Consider the following 20333-nt stretch of genomic DNA (forward strand, 5'->3'; position numbering starts at 1 on the left):
TTTTGTTGGTGCTATGTGGGTGTTGTGGTGTGGTGCAATGTGGTGATGTTCGTATTTTTGGCGGCGACAGTGTTGGTGGTGGATCTGGAGGCGACGATGGTGTGGTTCAGACGGAGATGGTGGTTTTTTTTGTGTGTTTGGTGGTGGCGGTGGTGGATCTGAATGCGTTGATTTTGTTGATGTTGGTGTTGGCGGTGGCGACGGGGTGACGATGGTGGCAGTGGAGTTGGTGGTGATCGCCTATTTAACCTGTGATCTTAAAATTCGATCATCTGTGATTAAAAAAAGTGATATGTGACTATCAAATTTGAAAATATGTGACCTGTGACTATAATTTTTTGGATTTGTGACCTATAATTTTTTAATCTGTGACCTCGACATAATCTGTGACTTATAAAAATTGTGATTTGTGACCTCGAAAAAATCTGTAACCAATTAATTTGATGATATGTGATCGATAAATAAAATTTGTGACTTATAATTTTGAATATGTGACCATGAATAGTATAACTGTGGCTTTATTATCATCATTTAATAAATATTTTTAATTAATTAGCTAAAACCTGATTTTTGCACTAAAGAAACTTGTAACCTGAATTTTGAATTGGGCATAGTTAACACCAGATTTATGAACTCTTCCCAGATTAGTATGTGGGTTGCCTAACCTTAGCCCCATAGATATGGGCTTTGGTTGAATTGGCTTTCACATTTCTCAATGTTTTTTTTTTTTTTTTTTTTTTTTTTTTTTTTTTTTTTTAATTACTGTTTTCTAGTATAATCGATCACATATTTTTGCATATTCCATGCACGCACAAACAATATTGACATACGATTTGAAATTTTGGTCAAAAGTATAAATAGAATTCGATATGATGTGTAATTTGAAAATTTAAGGGAGATAAATAGAATGCATATTTAAATTGGATGAATAATCAAATTATTTGTGTATGTAAAACCATATATTTTGAAATATTTTTTCATAGAGGCTCGAAATCAAGCTAATGAAACAATAAGATTTCGCTCTTGTAAGTTAATTTTTATTTTTTAATATACTTTTGGTAATTTCTTAAGCTATCGTAATCAATATTTCACGAACTCACATTTGTTGCATAATGATTAAATGGAGCAATAGTTACACGTGATTATCACAAAGCTTAATTATAATTATTTTAAATTACTAATTTTCTTAAATTTTTTAGTTTAACTTTATTGAGTTATCGTTTGAATGCCGTCCCCTATCCCTTTCAATTCTATGAGAGTTCTAATTGCATTAGTTAAAAACCCCACATTTTAATAATCATCTGTTTGTTTGGTATATTAATACCTTAAATAATACATTTAATAATTGAGAGTAAATTTCATAAGAGACCACCCAACTTTTGCAAGTTAGAGTCGTCTTCCATTTGTTACAATTTAATCTCCATCTCATGCATTTGTTTCCATTTGACCACTTATTCTGCATGTCCCTATTCTTTTAAATAAAAATCATATTTTTTTGTATATTTTATTAAAATTTAATGGAATATGTGGTTGAAAAGTTGTGAATTTTATGAAACTTGTGGTCAAAATTAATTATTAATTTTAACTTAGATTTTAATAAATTTTTTAACTAAAATAAGCAGGGGTTAGACATGAAACTGATGTAGCTCATAAATTTGAAAGGAGATCTCACCTGCACAATTTTAAGGTTATCATCATTTATCAAATTTTCTTTACTAGCAAAAATGGTTAATACAAAGTCAAAAGTAAGGAAGTGCAAGGACGTGCCCTCCATCGATCATGGGTGGTCGACCATTAGTTTTGGGAGCCTTGCTGTGTGCACATCTTGACACACAGTATGGCTTATAGCCCCCCTCACATCAGGGGGGAGGGGGCACAACACAGTGAGGAGGCTGTACATGTACAACACCAAAAATGCTGTACAAATAGCTTCTTTCTAATTTTGGTCTTGATTATTGACAGAATGGTGAATTGAAAGAAAGTGTAGTTGATTGATTGAAACGAGACAAATTGAAGTTAAGTGATTAGTATAAAACCGACCTTAAGTGATCAATATAAGCCGATGTATAAGTTAAAGGGCTGCCAACAAAAATTTCTTTAATAATAAGTCCCTATTAGGGGTAAAACGGTAATAACATGCTACCCAGAAGGGCATTTTCATAATAATCCACTGCCACATTATTTCTCCAACTTCACCTTCATCGCTTTTGGCTCCTTCCCCCCAGTAGCCACCGCAGCAAATTCCATAGCACTCACACAAATGCAAAAATCTTGACATAAAAAATGTTGTTTTTTCACATAATTTCTGGAAATTTCACATAAGAACGTGGATTTTTCAATTATTTGAAAAAAATGGCTTTAACGAGAACCAAGATCAGTAAACTGTTAATTACTCCTACTTTCTCCAAAATGCCGAGTTTTGCATTTGCATGTGGATCCGGAAAGTGTTTCCGGGTCGATCAGTTTAGGAATTTTGGATCATCATCTTCGTTTTCCTCGACCTGGGCTGCGGCGGCTGTTGTTCCCGAGGAGGAAAACGAGTCTAAATTATTCGGGTTGGTGAGGGAATATGAAGATTATCGGAGGAATCTGTATGGTGGCTTGACCCATAAGGCCCTTCTTGTTGATGCAGTGGGCACTCTTGTTGTTCCTTCCCAGCCCATGGCTCAGGTTCTCTGCTTCTTCGACACACACACAATTTTCTATTTGGATTATATGATTTCTTTCTATAGTAATTATAAGCTATTAATTAAGTGTTTTTTTTTTGTTGTTGTTAATTTATTACTACGTGAATCCACTTTCTTTCCTTTTCTGATTATCTATATATTTTTTTATTTGTTGATATTTATATGTTATATTCTCATGCATGTTATACATGGAAAAAAAATAGCCTTCTGAATGCCAGAGTCATGCCTAAATTTTATTTTTTGATGCAAAATGACCCAATTTTTAATTCTTTAACTGTTTACATTTTTGGTTATTTGCTGGTTCATGCTTAATATTTTCTTATGTGTGTCTGTATGTGTTACTACACAAGTGTAGAATTGGAAGAAATTAGTAACATTTAGGTTCCAAGATTTGAACCAGTGTTTTGTTTTTGGTTCGGTTTTTTGTTTTTGATACAGAACACAACTTCTAAATTTCACTCGCTCCTTGATAATTTGATTTTTTAAAACAACTGGTTTGGGATTTTTTGAGACTATGTTTCCACTTTTTCTTTTCCTCCCTTTTCAACTATTCCAAAGATCTTCCCTTTTTTAGGTTCGGAGTGGGGTGGCTGCATTTGCTTCACTTTTCTTGAACTATTCAAAGGATCTTCCTTTATCTTTTTCTTTTTGGGTTTTTTTTGGGGGTGGTTGGGGATTATCTTTCTAATAATGCGGAAAATTATTCTTTGGATGTTGCTTTACATTTAATTATTCATTATGCTGAGAATCATTATGTTTGTTTCTTCTTCTTTTTGTTTATTTGTTGTTTTATGTAAGAACTCTTGCTTTTCGGATACAAAACTAAAAATACACATGTAAACATAACATTTCCCACGCGTTGTGCCTATTTATCTGACGGGTGTTCCTCTTCTTAAGTCTCCTTAGTTTCCTTTTCATTAGCAAATTATCTGAGTGTTCTATGCATTTAAATTTCTTTTCTGTTGGGTTTTTCGACTTCTCCTGTACATTGTCTCTGTTGGATCTCAAGGTGTTTTCCCATGCTTGCTTATTCTTTTGATGAAGATTTATCGGCAAATTGGTGAAAAATATGGAGTGGAGTATTCCGAAGATGAGATATTAAATAGATACAGAAGGGCATATGAGCAGCCTTGGGGTCGATCTCGCCTCAGGTGAATATTCTGTTGTTGTTCATTTTATGGCTGCTTGTGCTCATTTACGTTAGATAAAACAAACATTGAATGATTAGGATGTTATAAAAACAGCCATTAGTCAGATTCTGTTTCGGTCTTATTGTTGTTATTCTGAAGTCAACTTGTTTCCACTTCTGCCTCAATGCTCACTACGTGTTTCTTTGAAGTTAAAGTTGATCTTAATATATTAACTAAAAGTGAAACTGATAGCGTGCAGGTTTTAGATAATTGCTTTTCATCGACAATGAAATAATCAATATTCTTCTGATGCCATTTGCCTGGAAAACTCTCGAATTTTAGAAACAGTAGTTATGTCGTGCGAGATAGTTTCCTATTAGGTCTTTATCTGCTTTCTTATTTCGTTTTTCTTTGTTGGGGAAGTCAAATGGAGGTTCAAGGGACTGGTTCATTCAATCTGCAGAATTCCTTTTTTAGGTTTATGTCTAATATATGACTTTTTAATATGATTAAAATAAAACATCCCATTTTATTACCCGATTCAGGAAAATCCGGAGAAAATGCATAGTACATTTTATTCTTTATCGATAATGTTATTGTACTTGCATATACGTTTTCACATAATTCATATTACATTATACTGCTTTTGAAAAGATCAATGAAATTTATATTTGTTGATATTGTATCATTCTTTGTGCTTTAAACTTTCAGTTATAAAATTTTTAACTGTCTTAAGTTTATCCCACCTTGCATAATTAAATTATACAGTTGCTATCGTTTAGCTGTTACCATAGTCAAATATTCAATCCCATGATTTAACAAAACCTGTATGAAACTGTAATAACTGCTATTTTATTTCTCTCTCTCAAGCCATTTCGTTTCAGCTAAACAATGGATGCTTTCTATATAGAATTTCTTATCCAAATGTGTATAATTCCCATACATCTTATTAATGTTGGTCCTTGTAATTGATCTACAACGTCGATAATATAGTTTTTTCTGTCCCATGATTGTTAATGGTAATTTTCGTGTAGAACTAGCAATGAACCAAATGGAATGGCTAAATAATATTAAGTAGCTGACTTAAATTTAATGGAACCATATTTAGTTGCTGTCTTTGTTGGCATTATTATTTATTAGAAATTATGTTATAGCAATACTGAGGATACAGCTTATTAAATTGCAGATACGTTAATGATGGGAGACCATTCTGGCAATACATTGTCAGTTCTTCAACTGGCTGTTCGGATTCTCAGTTCTTTGAGGAGTTGTATAACTATTATACGACTGAAAAGGTAAGTTTAGTCGGCACCTATAAGTGTCACTTTTTTAAAGGTAGCCAAGGATGGCACTTTTATTCTTATAAATCTGTAAAATTGACCACTTATTAGTTTCTTCGAAAACTAAGGGCTCGTTCTCTTTGCTATTTTCAGACCATTTTTCAGTTTTTAATTTTCGAAAACAATAAAAACACGTTTAAAATTTATAAAGAAAACGGAAAACGCCAAAAAAGTCGTTTTGGCTATTTCCAGTTAGACCAAGCCAAAACTTCAAAAACGCAAAAAGCAACCAGTTTTGCCAATAGCGTGATAACTGGGTTGAGTCACTAATTTTCTAAAGGTCATGGTTCGATTCCGTTTCACCGCAATTCAATACAAAGGAATTTTCTTTTTATATTAAAGTACAAAAATTTTCAAATAAATTGGTGGGTGGCTGAGATTTGAACTCAGGTTACCGGCATGGAATTCAATGCCTTAAACACAACGGCGGGTCGCTTTTATTTTTCTTAGAACTATATATATAGTTCGGGTTGTCGATCCCACAAGGACTATGTTTTAGCACTTAATTCAATTTTTCTTTAACCACTATTTGATTGAAACAAAAACTTGTAGGATTTGATTTTTTTTTATCTAAAAGCGAGAAACTTAATGAATGTACACATGATTGGTTTGGAAATCAAATTATGAAAAGACATTAGGGCAGAATAATTTCATCTATTGATCACATTTACATCTTAACTCAAGATTCTTCTCTAATGTAGTGTTCGGTTGAATTTTTCTATTATATTCAATTTATCCCTCTCGAGATCTTATTGAGCCTATTTAACTATTAAATTCCATATCTCTATGCAGATCCATTTAATTAAACGAGTTCTTCATCTTAGGAATTCAATTATGACCACAATAATTGGCATAAGTATCTCTACTCATTATACCAATTTATCGGATTTTACTATATGGTCTAAATCCTAAACTCATATCTCTATTCGTAAAGGATTCACAAAATCATTAAATTATTGATCAATTAATTTAATGTATTCACTTCATAATAAAATCAACACATAAAACAGTAAAAATTAAAAATCTTAATAAGAAAATGTAAAGGATCCCAATTGGTTATATTATTCGCCCTAACAATGAATTTAACTATTCATAATGAAAGAAGAAAAACAATCAATTGTCTTAGAATACATCATCGAATTTGTATTAAAGATGTAAAAGAAAAATTAGAATTCTTATACCAAGATTTCCTTCATCTTCCAATCAATGCGTTAAACCTTCAATTGCATCATGTTTTCCTCATTTGAATTCCTCTTTTGATTCTCCAATTATGTTCTTTTGCCTCTTAATGTGTGAATTCCCTTCAAAAGTGGGAGAAAATTGTATTTATAGGTGGCCTCTCATTTGTGTGGAAAGTAGAGTTTTTATTGACTTCAAAACGACCTAAAAAGGCACCCTAGACGACCCCGACGCAGCGCCTAAGCGCTAGGAGTCAGTGCAGCGAGAAATCACCCGCAGCGCCTGGGCGCTATGGGTGCTACCTTATTTGCTTCAATTCTTCATTTTTTTCACATTTCGTAGCGCTTAGGCTGCTTCCTTTCTGCACCAAATTTTTTATTTTTGGCTTCTTCGTCCACTTTAGTAACTTTTTTTGCATTGCCTTTCCTAATATTCAAAACAACACTGACAAACACATAAAAAAACGTTCTATACTCACAAGATCTAGCAATAATCAAGCTAAAATTGTGCAAAATTCTTGAGTGAAACAAACTCATCAATATTTTATATATATATATAAAATTAGTTTTCAGTTTTTCTAAATTAGAAAGTAAACGCTTTTTTCATTTTTTTTTATTTTTTATTTTTGAAAACAATTTTTCAAAATGACAAAAAGAATGCGTTCTTAGCAATATCAAAATGGACACTCAAAACACAAATTCCAAAATGAATTCAAAACTAAAAACTAAAAACAAAGAGAACAACCCCTAAGTTATCTAGACATGATAAGCAGACCTCACCTTTCCTGAGTTCTTTACTGTGGCCATTTTAGTTCATGCATTTACATATTGAGTATGGTGAGATCGAAATGGTACACTTTATATCAAGTAATATCGAATATGTTTGGATGTATAACCTTTTTTCTTACTTCTAGGTCAGAAAGTTATTTATTTTGAAAATAACTCTTTCCATACCATCAAAACAAGTAATTTACTTATTTCAACTTTAATCAACAAAAATATTATCTGTTTCTAAACTTATTTATTTGTAGGTAAACTCCTAAGCATAGCTGGACATGCTCATTATCTTACACTTGATACATTGCTTGTTTCTTCGACAGGCTTGGCACCTTTGTGATCCAGATGCTGGGAAAGTATTCGAGGCCCTTAGGAAAGCAGGTGTAAAAGTGGCTGTTGTTTCGAACTTCGATACACGATTAAGGCCCTTATTGAGAACTCTGAAGTGTGATCACTGGTTCAACGCAATGGCAGTGTCGGCAGAAGTAAGTGCAATGTTTGTTTTCATTTTTTACTAACTTTGCTCCGTCTCTCGTTATACTTGTTTATGATATCCATTCATATTTAAAACAGGTTGAAGCAGAGAAGCCAAATCCGACAATATTTTTGAAAGCTTGCGAGTTACTAGGAGTAGAACCCGAGGATGCTGTACATGTTGGGGATGATCGGAGAAATGACGTCTGGGGTGCCAGAGATGCAGGCTGTGATGCTTGGCTTTGGGGAAGTGATGTTAACTCCTTCAAAGAGGTAATAATGAATTGTGTGAAGACTTTCTACACCAATTCCTTTGTCTTTCTCCTAAATGCAGATAAGTAAAGCGCTAATAGTCTAACAATGAAATAAATTACGATGATTTACCTACATTGCATTGTTCCACCCAAAACATACTTTCTTAGTCTGACAATTTAGCCTCCGTTTTGGCAAATTTATAAATGATCTATAAACAAGAATAGTAGTGGGTCCCACAAAATGTGTGGATAATAAAGATCAGTAGTTATAAATGTTTGAAATTAATTTTTCACTTTGACTGAATTTATAAACCACTTATAAAGTTGTATCCAAACTGAGGCTTAATAGCGGCTCTCATAGCATTTAGTTTGGGACACTTCACCTATATAACTTGTGGGAGCAAAGGAGATACCACACTAAGGAAGTAACTAGCTTAACTTTGGTCACTTGTAGTTGAGTTGGCTAATAGTCCCTCGAATTTTAATTGTGATTTGCACGAGTGGAAATCTTTGAAGGACAAAATGTCCATAAGGTGAATGTAGCATAAACGAGAATGTGTGGCCATATTAGAATGGATAAGATTAGGAATGAAAATATCATATTCAACCTCCCACTAGGTGGGCAAAATGTTTTGGATTAGATCAATCTATCTGTGTGCGATTGGGGCCCTTCCATAAACTAGAATCATTTGTGTGCAATTTTGGTAAATAGCAGTGGGGCAATGTCTGTATAGTAGGAACTCTAGATTAAGAGAATGATTGGAGTAGCAGTTTTATAATTTTGAAATAAGACGACGACGTTGAATTTGAGGTGAAGTTCTTTTCACCTCTTCACGTCTGTCTTTCTTTGAGATTTATCATAATGGAACCTATGATTTGAGAATAAGTTTCTCTCTCTTTTTCCTTATTCTGTTCTTTCACTTCCTCAACCATTTGAAGTGTACAAATTGCTCTATTGTTCGACTTTCTATAGTACTCTCTTACAATGAAGATTGTTGTACTAATGTCATAGTTAAGTTGATCCATTACATTTTCGGTGCAGGTTGCTCAAAGAATAGGAGTCGATGTCTGAATGAAAATTATTGGATTATCATCGGTAGTAGAATGCTTTCATTGTATAAAAGGCTACTTGTTTCTCTCTCTCCCGAACCCCATTGTATATATTCTCCTTGTGGTGTCATCTGTGTGAGAGAGACCAAAAAGGCTATTTTCCCTTTAGTTAAAGATTGATGATTTTCTGGTTTTTCTTTGCTACACTTCTATGGTTTTGGTGCTGATAAGTTGGTATTTGAAATCTTCAAATATTAAGATAAATCACGTGGGGCTGTAGCCCGACCCGTTAACAGTACTAATACACCCGATATTTAGTAGAGGCCCAGCCCATGTTGGATTGGACCAGATGGCTTGTAAAAACTACATGTGGAAATTACACAGCATACACATTTTATCAATTATTTATTATAGAGAAAATGTTTATAATTCAGGGGAAATTAGGCCAACTGCGAAATTAAATAAATAAATAAATAAATAAATAAAATAAAAAGTGTATTAGGTAAATATTCTTAAAACTAATCACAACTAAAATTTCCTTAACGTTCATATTTGAATATTCACAAATATGTATGCATATTTTTAATGGGTTTTGCTATTGCAATAGGGAGGCTGATAGCCTCCATCTTACTCTAGCGACACCCTTTTTTAATTGATCCAAAAGAATTCCACATTAAAAAAAAGAAAAAAAGAAAAAAGAAAAAAAGACATAACATGTCACTTTTTTCTTTCTCATATTTGTATTTACATTTTTACGAACATCTTGCATGTATCACTCGAATTTATCCAAAGTTGAATTTTCATATATTACTAACTCAATCCAATTTATGAAAATTTGAATTTAAGTATATACTAACTCAGCGTAGTTAGGTTAAAGATGAATTTCACATGTACTATAACAAAAATATCAATATCAAAATCAAGTTGAAAATTATATTATGGTTCACACGGTTAAATAAAGGCATTAATCAATAGTTATCATTAAAAAACATAAAACTAAACCATGGATAAATAAAGAAAAAAATCCAGAAGAGAAAAAAAGAAAAAGGAAAAGAAATCCTTCGTGATTTGAAAAAATAGTTGATCTCGTGGATGGATCCACCGAGCACCAATGATGTATCCTTGAAAATCAGAAGGAATGAGTCCTTGCTTTCTTCACTTTTGGAGTCTATGTAATTATTTGATGTAGGACATATTGGTCATATTGAAAAAAAATATTAGTGGAAATAGAACATCTTAATTTCGGCTTGAACCCATAAGAACATTTTGAAAAGAGAACGACGAGATGAACATCTTAGTTTGTTTATACTTTGTTTTTATTACTTTTAGTTGTTTTAAACTACGTTTCCATGTAAACCCTTATAAATAAGTGATTACTTTATTTTTTTATTATCATTCATTAATAAAATTCATGAAGTTTATTCTCTTTAATTTAGTGGATTCCGAATTTCGTGATTTCAAGTTTTTCGCTTGAATTCCTTTTTTTCGCAGCGTCAAGTGGCATCAGAGCTGGCTCCCCTGTCTCAATATATTTTGATTCATAAAACAGGTGACGTACTGGTTTCTAGAGCAGATTTAGATGCAACAAATCGACGACTTGACGTACGGATTGACAATTTCACTACTCAGATCGAAAAAAATTGTCAATTGCTTCTATGGGGTGCTGAAAAACAATGGGCAGAATGACCAACGGGCAATCAATAATGAGCGGATGGCTGAGCCGTAGTTTAGAGAGAAAATAATAAAAGGTGTATAGTAGAAGACAATGAATCAGAGTCGGAGGAGGAGATCGAAGTACCACCGGGTCATCTTAATCATCAAAATCGAAATACTTTTGAAGATTATCAGATTAAAGCCGACATTCCTCTATTCTTTGGAAACATGAAGATCGATGACTTCTTGAATTGATTGGTAGAGTTTGAGAGATTCTTTGAAATTACAGATGTCTCAAAGGACAAGATGGTTAAGATGGTGGCATTCCCTTTGACATCTATGGCAGCAGTATGGTGGGATCAATTATAGAATACTCGACGGAGATAGGGAAAGAGTTAGATTCGAACTTGGAGAAAGATGAAGCAGTCTTTGATGGATTGATTTTTACCTGCAGACTATGAACATATTTTATATCGTATGTACCTGGGATGCACACATGGCAATCATACATTATCAGACTAGACCAATGAATTTATGCGATTATCGGAGCAAAATAATCTGTCATAATCTGAAAATCAGAGGGTAGCTAGGTATACCAGTGACTTGAAAGTGGCCATTCAAGATAAAATTGGGATGCAGAATATTTTAACATTATAGGAAGCCATCAACATGGCGATGAAAGTGGAGATAATGGAATCTGCTAAGAGAATAGTTTAATATAGGAGGCCCTTACCTATCGAAACATCAGCATCTGCCCCTTCAGACAGAGGAAACTCCCCACAACAAGGCCAGTCAATCTTAACAGGAGTAATGTTGACAACAGTGGTAGATCTAAAAACAGAGGTTAGACTCGAGGTGCATCTCAGAATGCAAATTTGTATTCTAAGCCCACGGGAGAAATTTGTTATAGATGCTAAGAGCCTAGAAATCGTTCCAATAACTGTCCTGAGAGGAAGCATGTCAATTTGATAGAGTTGGAGGCAATAGAGGAGAAGAAAGATACTGAAGTGGAAGATGAGTACGCAGGAGTAGAGTTTGCTGTGGAGGAAGGAGTAGAAAGGCTCACTTTGGTACTGCAACGAATCCTTTTATCACCTAAGGAAGAGAGACAACGTCATTGCATCTTCCGTTCGCTTTGTTCTATCAAGAATAAAGTGTGTGAAGTGATTGTGGACAATGAAAGTTGTGAAAACTTTGTGTCGAAAAAAGTTGGTGAATTTGTTGAAACTATCAATTGAGAGCCATCCTAAACCTTATTCACTTGGTCGGGTAGAGAGAGGTCTTTCTGTTTAAGTTGCTGAAACTTGCAAAGTACTTGTTTCCATTGGTAAGCATTATAAGGACGAAGTTATGTATGATGTCATAGATATAGATGCTTGCCATATCTTATTTGGTCGTCCCTAACAATTTGATGTGGAATCAACTCTCAAAGGACGTGATAATATAGTACTCTTTTCATGGGGCACTCATAACATCGCTATGGTTCCTCTCAAATAGGCGAAGAAGTCTACTCATCAACGAACTGAGAGTTTTCTTACCCTTACAAACAATAAGAAGGAGATTACAGAGTCTGTAAAAGAATCTGATTGCTTTTATCCAGTTGTAGTTAGTGAGCCTTTTACAGTAAATAAGGAAGATGAGGGTGTTCCATCTAAGGTGCAAGAAATATTGACAGAATTTGAAGACCTAGCTTCCGATGAATTGTTGAATGAATTACCTCATATGAGGAATATTCAGCACTAGATTGATTTGGTACCTGGAGCTAGCCTTTCAAATTGGCCTCATTACCGAATTAGTCCAAAGGAGAATGAGATTTTGAAGGAGCAAATTGAAGAGCTATTGTGGAAATGGTTCATAAGGGAGAGTATGAGTCCGTTTACAGTATCTGTCCTTCTAGTGCCAAAGAAGGATGGAAAGTGGCGTATATGTGCTGACAGTCGTGCCATCAACTAGATAAATAAGTACCGTTTGGACAACTACAAAACCGAATGTTATTAAATTAATTAATTTTCTTTAAAAAAAATTTCGACATACAGATAATAAACTGTAAAATTATATGAAGCACATATAACAAAATAAACTGAAAAATCTATGAAGCATAAGATTAAACTGCAAATAAGTAAATCGCTAAATAAATAAATATGTGAATTGTAAAAAATAAATAAATCTTCAACCCGAGGTCCGTGCGAACATAGTTTCCTTAAAACAGATTCACCCCCTCACCGTAAGTGCTTGAGGTCTAATCCGAGCGTCTGTTTCCCAGGATACAATAGTAAAACCAGTAGAATCTGAGCACCGCAGAAACTACTTTGGCGAACTGATTTAGCGTCTGAACAATATCACCACCACGACTTTGGATAGGAACTGAGATTACGTCTATAGACAGAAAAATTATACAGTATGCAGACTATATTTGTGTATGCAGACACCGTTTCTTTTTTCTCCTGTATTTTCGAGTATGCTGGAATTGCCGAAAAAATTATGAGATTTAATATATAAAATAAATCCGCCATGTGCCATTAACTCTAGCAATAAACATTGGAGCCACTTCAGTTTCTGTTGGAGTTTTGACAGTTTTTGAAAACTCAAAAGTCAGTTGGAGAAAGTAAAAAAATTACAAAACGTGGACACTCCAAACGGGCCAATTTTTGCTTCGTTTGGTTCGATATTCATATATGCAGGTCGCACTCGCACACAAATTCAAGGTCCGAATGCAATTTTGGTCCGTGCGCGCACGTGGAGAGAGCCTCTATGCTACACATGATTACACCCTTCCATTGTGCAACCATATTTAAAGTGGTTCTTGTTTTCATATTTTTCCTATGTTGGATTAATGCAATTTTCCCACTTAAACCATCTTTCAATGGTCATCTTTGAGCTCCAATTTTTCATTCACCTCAACTTTATTTATGATTTTGATGTTCTTACAGAGGAAAATACGGATCAACTTTGATATTCCAAATTGAACCAACGAGTCCCACCGAAAATATTGCTAAAAGTGAGCTATTTACTATTTTTTTCAACAATTTGTCATTAAACAACTTCAAGTAATAAGTATACTTTTACTTTCGTTTCCCATTGATAACACTCGGCTAAATTCTCTCCACCCCTATTCTTTGTTTTGCACATTAAACTTGTGGACCAAAAACAAATTAAATTATAGATTTTTTAATCGAATTAATTTTTTTCGATCATTTTTTACGACCATGTTAAATGACCTTAACGTTAGTATGTGAAATTAGTCTATGTGACGGACTTGAATGGAGTTACCTAAGTTAATAACTTGAGTGGTGAATAAGTGATTAATATTTGTGAATTCTTAGAAATATGTAGATAAAAAGTGACGTAAGTGTTTTAGACATAAAATTGATTAAAATATAGTGATCCAATTCAATTTACACAATATTAAAACATAATGATCCACTTGACATAGAGTGCCGTGACCCCAAGAATGTATCCCAAATCTATTAACAAGAGAATATCATACGAATAATAGATAATTCTATATTTTTATTTTCGATTTTGCATTTTAATGTTAATGTCGAACACACTCGAAAAATTTTGTACATAAACCTTGTTCAAAGTAAAGTATGACTATTTGATGAAAACTACTTAAATACCTAGTATCATATTATTATCATAGTGTATATGCACACATTTTGGTTTGGGAAGAATTTATAAATAATAAAAAAAAAAAAAATGAAAGAAGGATAAATGGACAGTATGTGTGAGTTCATTAAAATGTATGATTGAATATAAAATTTGAACACTTATAAATTATTTATAAACTTTGCCAAATGAAGAGAAATTTTTTTTTTATTCAATTTTATATTGTAAAATATATATTCCAATGACTGACGTGTAGCTTGCTTATAAGCTAAAAAATGCGTGTTTTCACGTGACTTGGTAACACTTTGCTCGAGCAAATGTGTGACAAAACTAACTTGAGCTCGTGCATGCCTTATATTAAAATCTTATTATTAAATTAGTTCATCAGTAAATTATATTTATCACGGGGTTTCCTTGCAGTCTGCGTGTGTTCTTAAACAAATAATTGATTAATTATTTCCTGATAGGAAAAAAGAATAACCTCAGCTGTCATCAATGTCTTTCAAGAATAATTTATTGAAAAATAGCTAAATCTATATTGGCCTATGGGGTTGCAATTGATTGTATATGGAGGTGTTTGAATTTCATAATTAAGTTTAAATTTAATTAATGAGATGGTCTGACCTTTTCTCCTTTGAAATTTCTCCGGGTTTGTGATCGTTTACTTTTATAATATTATTTTGTTTAATCGAGTTGTGTTGATTCTAATACATCAAGATGCTTTCAGTATTAAGATGTTTAAACTTAATCATGCTATATAGATAAATAAGACTTTAACTTATCGAAACCTAGGTTTTTCTCAACTCAGGTTCAACAAGATACACATTAGAAATAAGATTTTAACTTTTCTTTATTTCTTGATTGAGTAATAATAGCTTATTAATTATGTTTTCAACATTTTTAGGGCTGCAGAAATTACAGAATTAGTATTCAATAGCCATGCACATATTATCATGTTCATTTAAAAAAGTATTTTTTGCAAAGAAAACGATAAAAGAGAAAACAAAACTTATATAAAAAATTTTGTTTGATACTAAATTCCTCATTTATATACTATCCAGGAAATATTTTCTATTTACAGAACAAAAAAAATTAAAAATCTATTTATATTGCAATTAGTTGATGCTGATGGCCTCTTGTCAAAGAAATAAAGAAATAAAAAATATACAATTTATGTTTTATATGTATGCTGATGTACACGATGAGATCAACTATCTAGTTAGTATATGTAAATACTCCTTATGAATTATGATTAGCTAATAAACTGCATTTAATTATCAAACAAAGTCCCAAGTTCCAATCCAAATTTGTGACTCAAAACTGCTGAAAATGTGCCCTTACTTATCGAATTTCGGGTCGCTTTTGGAGGACCCAATGAGCCATGAACAGGAAATTTTGTATAGAGAAAGAATAGAAACGTCAGACTCCATTGATATTCTTCATTGTCCTTCATCTCAGATACAAGCTGGAAACAGTACTGAATCTTTGTATTTTGATGGAGATTTGAAGATGGTAAAGAAGCTCAACCATAATGCAAGCGAACGTGATCGCCGGAAAAGAATTAATACGCAGTATTCTACTCTTCGGTCACTGCTTCCGGTCGCAGATCAAAGGGTAACATCTGTGTTTTTTAAACTAATTTATTTGAGCTAACTCGGCCAAGAGCTTAAGGTTTTAGAAAAAGATACTGAGATTAATTATTCATTACCCATGCATAATTTTCATAATTGAGTAATGATGAGACTCGAACCCAAGAAAATTTTCTGATACGACATCATTTGAAATTTTAATCATTTAGAGAGATGGCTTGAAAAATTAGGTCATTATTTTAGATCTTTCAGCATTTTTCTTTCAAGAAATACATTTTATAAACTAATTACGGTTAGGGAATTAGGTATCAGATTGTGTATATTTTAATTTTGGATGCTATCAACAAATAACAAATTATGTTATATACACTTACAAAGGACTAATATAAATATATAGATTGTGAATCTATATAAATATATAGATTTAATTAACTATTGAATAAAATTTTCTTTGCAGAAGAAATTAAGCATCCCTTCGACAGTGTCCCGAGTGCTGAAATACATACCAGAGCTGCAGAAAGAAGTCGAAAGACTACTCGAAAAAAAGGAAAACCTTGTAGCGAAGATTTCCAAGCAAGAAAATTCTATTCAACATAGGAAGCAAAGAAGAACAGCGGATCATCAGAGCTCAATACTAGCCGTTTCAGCTAATCGAATAGGTGATAGAGATGTAGTGATTCAATTATCGAAGATGAAGACCAAAAAGGGTTCGTTCTCTGAAGCTCTATTGGAACTGGAGCAGGAAGGAATTCTCGTATTGAACGCATCTAGTTTTGAATCTTTCGATGGAAGGGTTTTCTACAATTTGCATCTTCAGGTACTTATAATATTTTCTAAAGCTCGAGTATATAAGATATCATTTGATCTTCATAGTGATTGATTGAATGGAGTAGAAAATTCATGCCATTGATTTAAATTTTAGAACGAAATTAAGGCATAGTTTGGTGCCTTAGATACTGAAAGAAGATAGAGGTAGAATTGGGTTGAACCATGACAACGATTCTTTAATCAGCCATTTATATATGAGGTTTGAAGAGAACTGTGCACTACAATAAACAAAATTTTAAATTTTTTTCCTTCCTTTTTTAGCTCTATCGACAAGGTACAGCACGTTGGCTTTTTTGATAAATAAAGAAAAAAAATAGCCCACAAACTCTCAAAGTTTATAAACCCTACCCCAAAAAGACCAAGAAAGTAACATTCACCCACTTCATTTATCTGTATAATCTCTAATATTTCTATCTTCTTGTTGGTTTGGATTCAACAGGTACAAGGAAGTCAAGCCATTGACGTCGAAATATTAAAGGAAAAGATCTTGTCATTGTATGAGAAGAGGGACCAAATTATTGTTTAAAGTATACTTCTATAATTGGAGATTTTGTGTGGACTAAGGTAAAGAGTGGACATATAGAATATATAGGAGCTTCTAGATGAACCGTGTTTATCTACATTTTTTATTTGGTCTCTTACGAATGCTGGCTTCACTAATACAATAGATTAAAGATTTGTTTGTAAGATATTAAAGAAGAAAAAGAAAGTTTATTACTATGCGTCAAACACATTCGATATATTAGATTATTTTGATGCATCTTCCAAGAGTAAATATTGATTTAACTAAGGGAAACTTGCAACCGCTGTGCCTAAATTTTCATGAATAAAGCTCACGGGTTCTTGATCAAATTTTTCTGGCTTTTAGGTTTCCAAACTTGTATTTTTGGTGCAAATTGGCCCTCATTAGATGGAAATTGCCACCTTTTCAATTAAACTGTCACTTTGTACTCCATTTCAAACAATTGAAAAAGAAAAATGGATTGTTGACCTTTAGGCTTTAGAGTATTTTTCTATTTTTAATCGTATTTGAGTAAGATAGAGAGGATTATCTACTATTAATCATCACGTGCAAAATATACGACTGTTTTGATGGAAAAATTGATGTTTATAATTAGCGAGGACCAATGATGTGCACCTAAGTTAAAGTTACCTAAACATAAAAGGTAACAATTGCAATTATGTAATTACTCAAACATAATTATTAATAAACTCAGCCATTGTTGCTCGTTATAATATATCCGACTTTCGTTCTTATAGTAGCATCATCTGAATCACTAAGAAACCGAATATATAATTGTACTTTAGCTTATTGAACCTTTGAAGAGTACAATTTTTGAAACCAAAAAGAAGATGTCGAAAAAAGGAGCATAAGTCCCCAACCAATTACCCACATAGCAAACTAGTCCAAAATCTTTTAAATGAGAGCATTTTAATCCTCAATTTAGTTGTTGTATGAGTATTCTGGTCAGTGATAGTTTCTCTCAATTTACATGCCTAATCTATAAGGAGCAAAAAATCACAATCATTTATAACTGAAGCATATTGTTTGTTATCACCTTAATATCGATTAGATATTGAAAATAATAATCCTTTAAGTACTCCATAATAAGTTTAAAAAAGTAATTTGATTCATCTAAATATTCAAACGGGCAAGTCATCTTATAGGAGCATGTTAAGCGTAAAATTTCACGTTGCTTAAATATAAAAACAATAATTAGCATATAAAGATGTAATTACTTCTCTTAATAAGGTTGATATTACAAAATAAAACCCTAGTACTCAATAATTACTACCTTCGTTCCATCATTAGTCCTAACACCCCTACCCCATCCCCACCCCACGCCTACTCGAACAGAGAGTACTCTTCCTCCATCATTACGTACTAAAAGCAATAGATGCTATCCTCTAAAAATTTCTCAGATAAATGGGTAAGAAGTTCTCACGTGTTCAATCAAAATATTCAATCATTAAGTTTCTTATACCACTGCTTGGGCGCTTGTTTTAGCCCATATAAACTATTTTTGAGTTTACACACACGATACTCTTATTTCCTATAGCCACATAGCCCTACGGTTGATGCATATAAATATCCTCCTCCAAATCACTATGAAGGAATGTAGTTTTAACATCTAACTACTCCAAATATAAATCCTCAGCAGCTACAATGCTAAGCATACTTCTGATAGTAGAAATTTTAACAATAGGAGAGAAAATCTATCAATACATGCCTTCTGTTGAAAACCTTCTACAACCAACTTGGCCTTGTATCTTTGGTGCCATCGGTTTCTTCTTTAAAATGATAAACCCACTTATTGTATAAACAAATTTTCCATCAAGCAATAGAACTAGTTCTAACATCTAATTCGTCAAGAGAGATTCCGTCTCATAATTCATTTCCAGTTCCCACTTTTCCCTCATCTCAACATGTAATGCTTCCTCATAACATTTAGGTCTACCATTGTTAGTCAGCAATAAATGATGCAAGGAAGGCAAATAGTGAATCATAGGCCTAATAGTTCTTGTAGACCTACTCATTGGAAAGGTTGGCATCTCTGTAGGTATTGTCAACTGGACATTCGTATCTTGGGGTTTTAACACATCTCTTTTCGAGATTTCCTTAAGCTCCACTGTCTTAGTTTCCTTAGTCTTATCATCAAGTCTATCCTTGTACATGTAGATTCATTAAATAACACATCCATACTCCTAATTATTTTTCGATTTTCAAAATCCCAAAATCGATAACCATAATTATCGATGCCATCACCAATAAAGAAAATTCCAAGACGTAGAATCAAGCTTACTCCGATTCTCAGGCTCAATGTGGACATAAGAGATGCAAGCAAATATTCTTAAATGCATTAGGTTCACCTCTTTTCTCATCCACGCCTACTCTCAAATTCCTCATTTTAAGGAAACTAAAGAACTCTATTGATCATGTAAGTAGTTGTGTTTATTGCATATGCCCAAAACTACTATAGTGAACCAGAATTAATTTTCATACTTCTAGCACGTTCCACGATTGTTCTGTTAATGTGTTCTCCAACGCCGTTTTGTCGCCTTTTTCTTAGAATTGTCAGCACTTATCAAATTCCATTTTCTACACTATATTTCTTCATTCGACCATCTACATACTCTAGTCCATTGTTCGACTTGGGACATTTCAACTTTAAACCTGTCTCGTTCTCAACTAGGACTTTTCATTTTTTGATGACATCAAATAAATCAAATTTGTTCTTTATAAAGTAAACCTAGACATTTCTAGTAGCATCATCAATAAAAGTAACAAAGTTGTGAGAGCCACCAAGAGATGCTACCTGATATGGTCCCCATACGTCTGTATATACCAACTCCAACCATTCTAACTTGCGTATTCTTTGAACTTTTGTGATACTAACCCTTTTCTACTTTTGGAAGATGCAATCTTCACAGAAATCCAAGTCTAGAGACTTCAAACCTAATAGTTTCCCTTTTGACATCGAACTTTTGTCCCTTTTCTAGCCCATATATCCAAGTCTGGAATGCCACGTGCTCGCCTCAACTTTTGATTATGTGATGGGCAATGGAACTATGAGTACTAGAAGTAACATAGAGAGTACCTTACTTTTTGCCATAAGCTCCCACTGTAGCTCTTTTGGTCATCTTCCAAGTGTTACCAACAAATGAGGTTGTAATATTGGAGTCAATAAGTTGACCTATAGAAATTAGATTCTTTTGTAAGCATGGCACATGTCTTACATCCTTGATTCTTAGAACAGTTTTAT

At 33.1% G+C, this 20333-nt stretch overlaps 2 protein-coding genes across 2 annotated transcripts; both read left to right on the forward strand.

The window, feature by feature from the left end:
* The first annotated feature begins 2194 nt into the window (after window positions 1-2194).
* On the forward strand, window positions 2195-9098 carry LOC111370575 (haloacid dehalogenase-like hydrolase domain-containing protein 3). Its single transcript, XM_022992352.1, has 6 exons — window positions 2195-2670; window positions 3732-3838; window positions 5004-5112; window positions 7436-7597; window positions 7686-7859; window positions 8883-9098. The coding sequence occupies exons 1-6, from the start codon at window positions 2353-2355 to the stop codon at window positions 8910-8912; spliced, it is 900 nt and encodes a 299-aa protein (XP_022848120.1). The 5' UTR covers window positions 2195-2352; the 3' UTR covers window positions 8913-9098.
* Window positions 9099-15434: 6336 nt separating this feature from the next.
* On the forward strand, window positions 15435-17329 carry LOC111376509 (transcription factor ORG2-like). The gene is made up of 3 exons (XM_022999474.1): window positions 15435-15766; window positions 16199-16558; window positions 17009-17329. Exons 1-3 carry the CDS (start codon window positions 15482-15484, stop codon window positions 17093-17095), a joined length of 732 nt encoding a protein of 243 aa, XP_022855242.1. The 5' UTR covers window positions 15435-15481; the 3' UTR covers window positions 17096-17329.
* Window positions 17330-20333: the final 3004 nt, after the last annotated feature.

Source organism: Olea europaea, chromosome 2 (genome assembly GCF_002742605.1).
Source record: "Olea europaea var. sylvestris chromosome 2, O_europaea_v1, whole genome shotgun sequence".
NCBI classification, from domain to species: domain Eukaryota; kingdom Viridiplantae; phylum Streptophyta; class Magnoliopsida; order Lamiales; family Oleaceae; genus Olea; species Olea europaea.

Bases quoted from the DNA above. Each gene is read 5' to 3' on its own strand.
- LOC111370575 (XM_022992352.1), top strand. From the start codon at position 2,353: ATGGCTTTAACGAGAACCAAGATCAGTAAACTGTTAATTACTCCTACT. The intron at 2,671-3,731 runs GTTCTCTGCTTC...CTTTTGATGAAG, and splicing joins CTTCCCAGCCCATGGCTCAG to ATTTATCGGCAAATTGGTGA. The intron at 7,860-8,882 runs GTAATAATGAAT...TTTTCGGTGCAG, and splicing joins ATGTTAACTCCTTCAAAGAG to GTTGCTCAAAGAATAGGAGT.
- LOC111376509 (XM_022999474.1), top strand. From the start codon at position 15,482: ATGTGCCCTTACTTATCGAATTTCGGGTCGCTTTTGGAGGACCCAATG. The intron at 15,767-16,198 runs GTAACATCTGTG...TTTTCTTTGCAG, and splicing joins TTCCGGTCGCAGATCAAAGG to AAGAAATTAAGCATCCCTTC. The intron at 16,559-17,008 runs GTACTTATAATA...TGGATTCAACAG, and splicing joins TCTACAATTTGCATCTTCAG to GTACAAGGAAGTCAAGCCAT.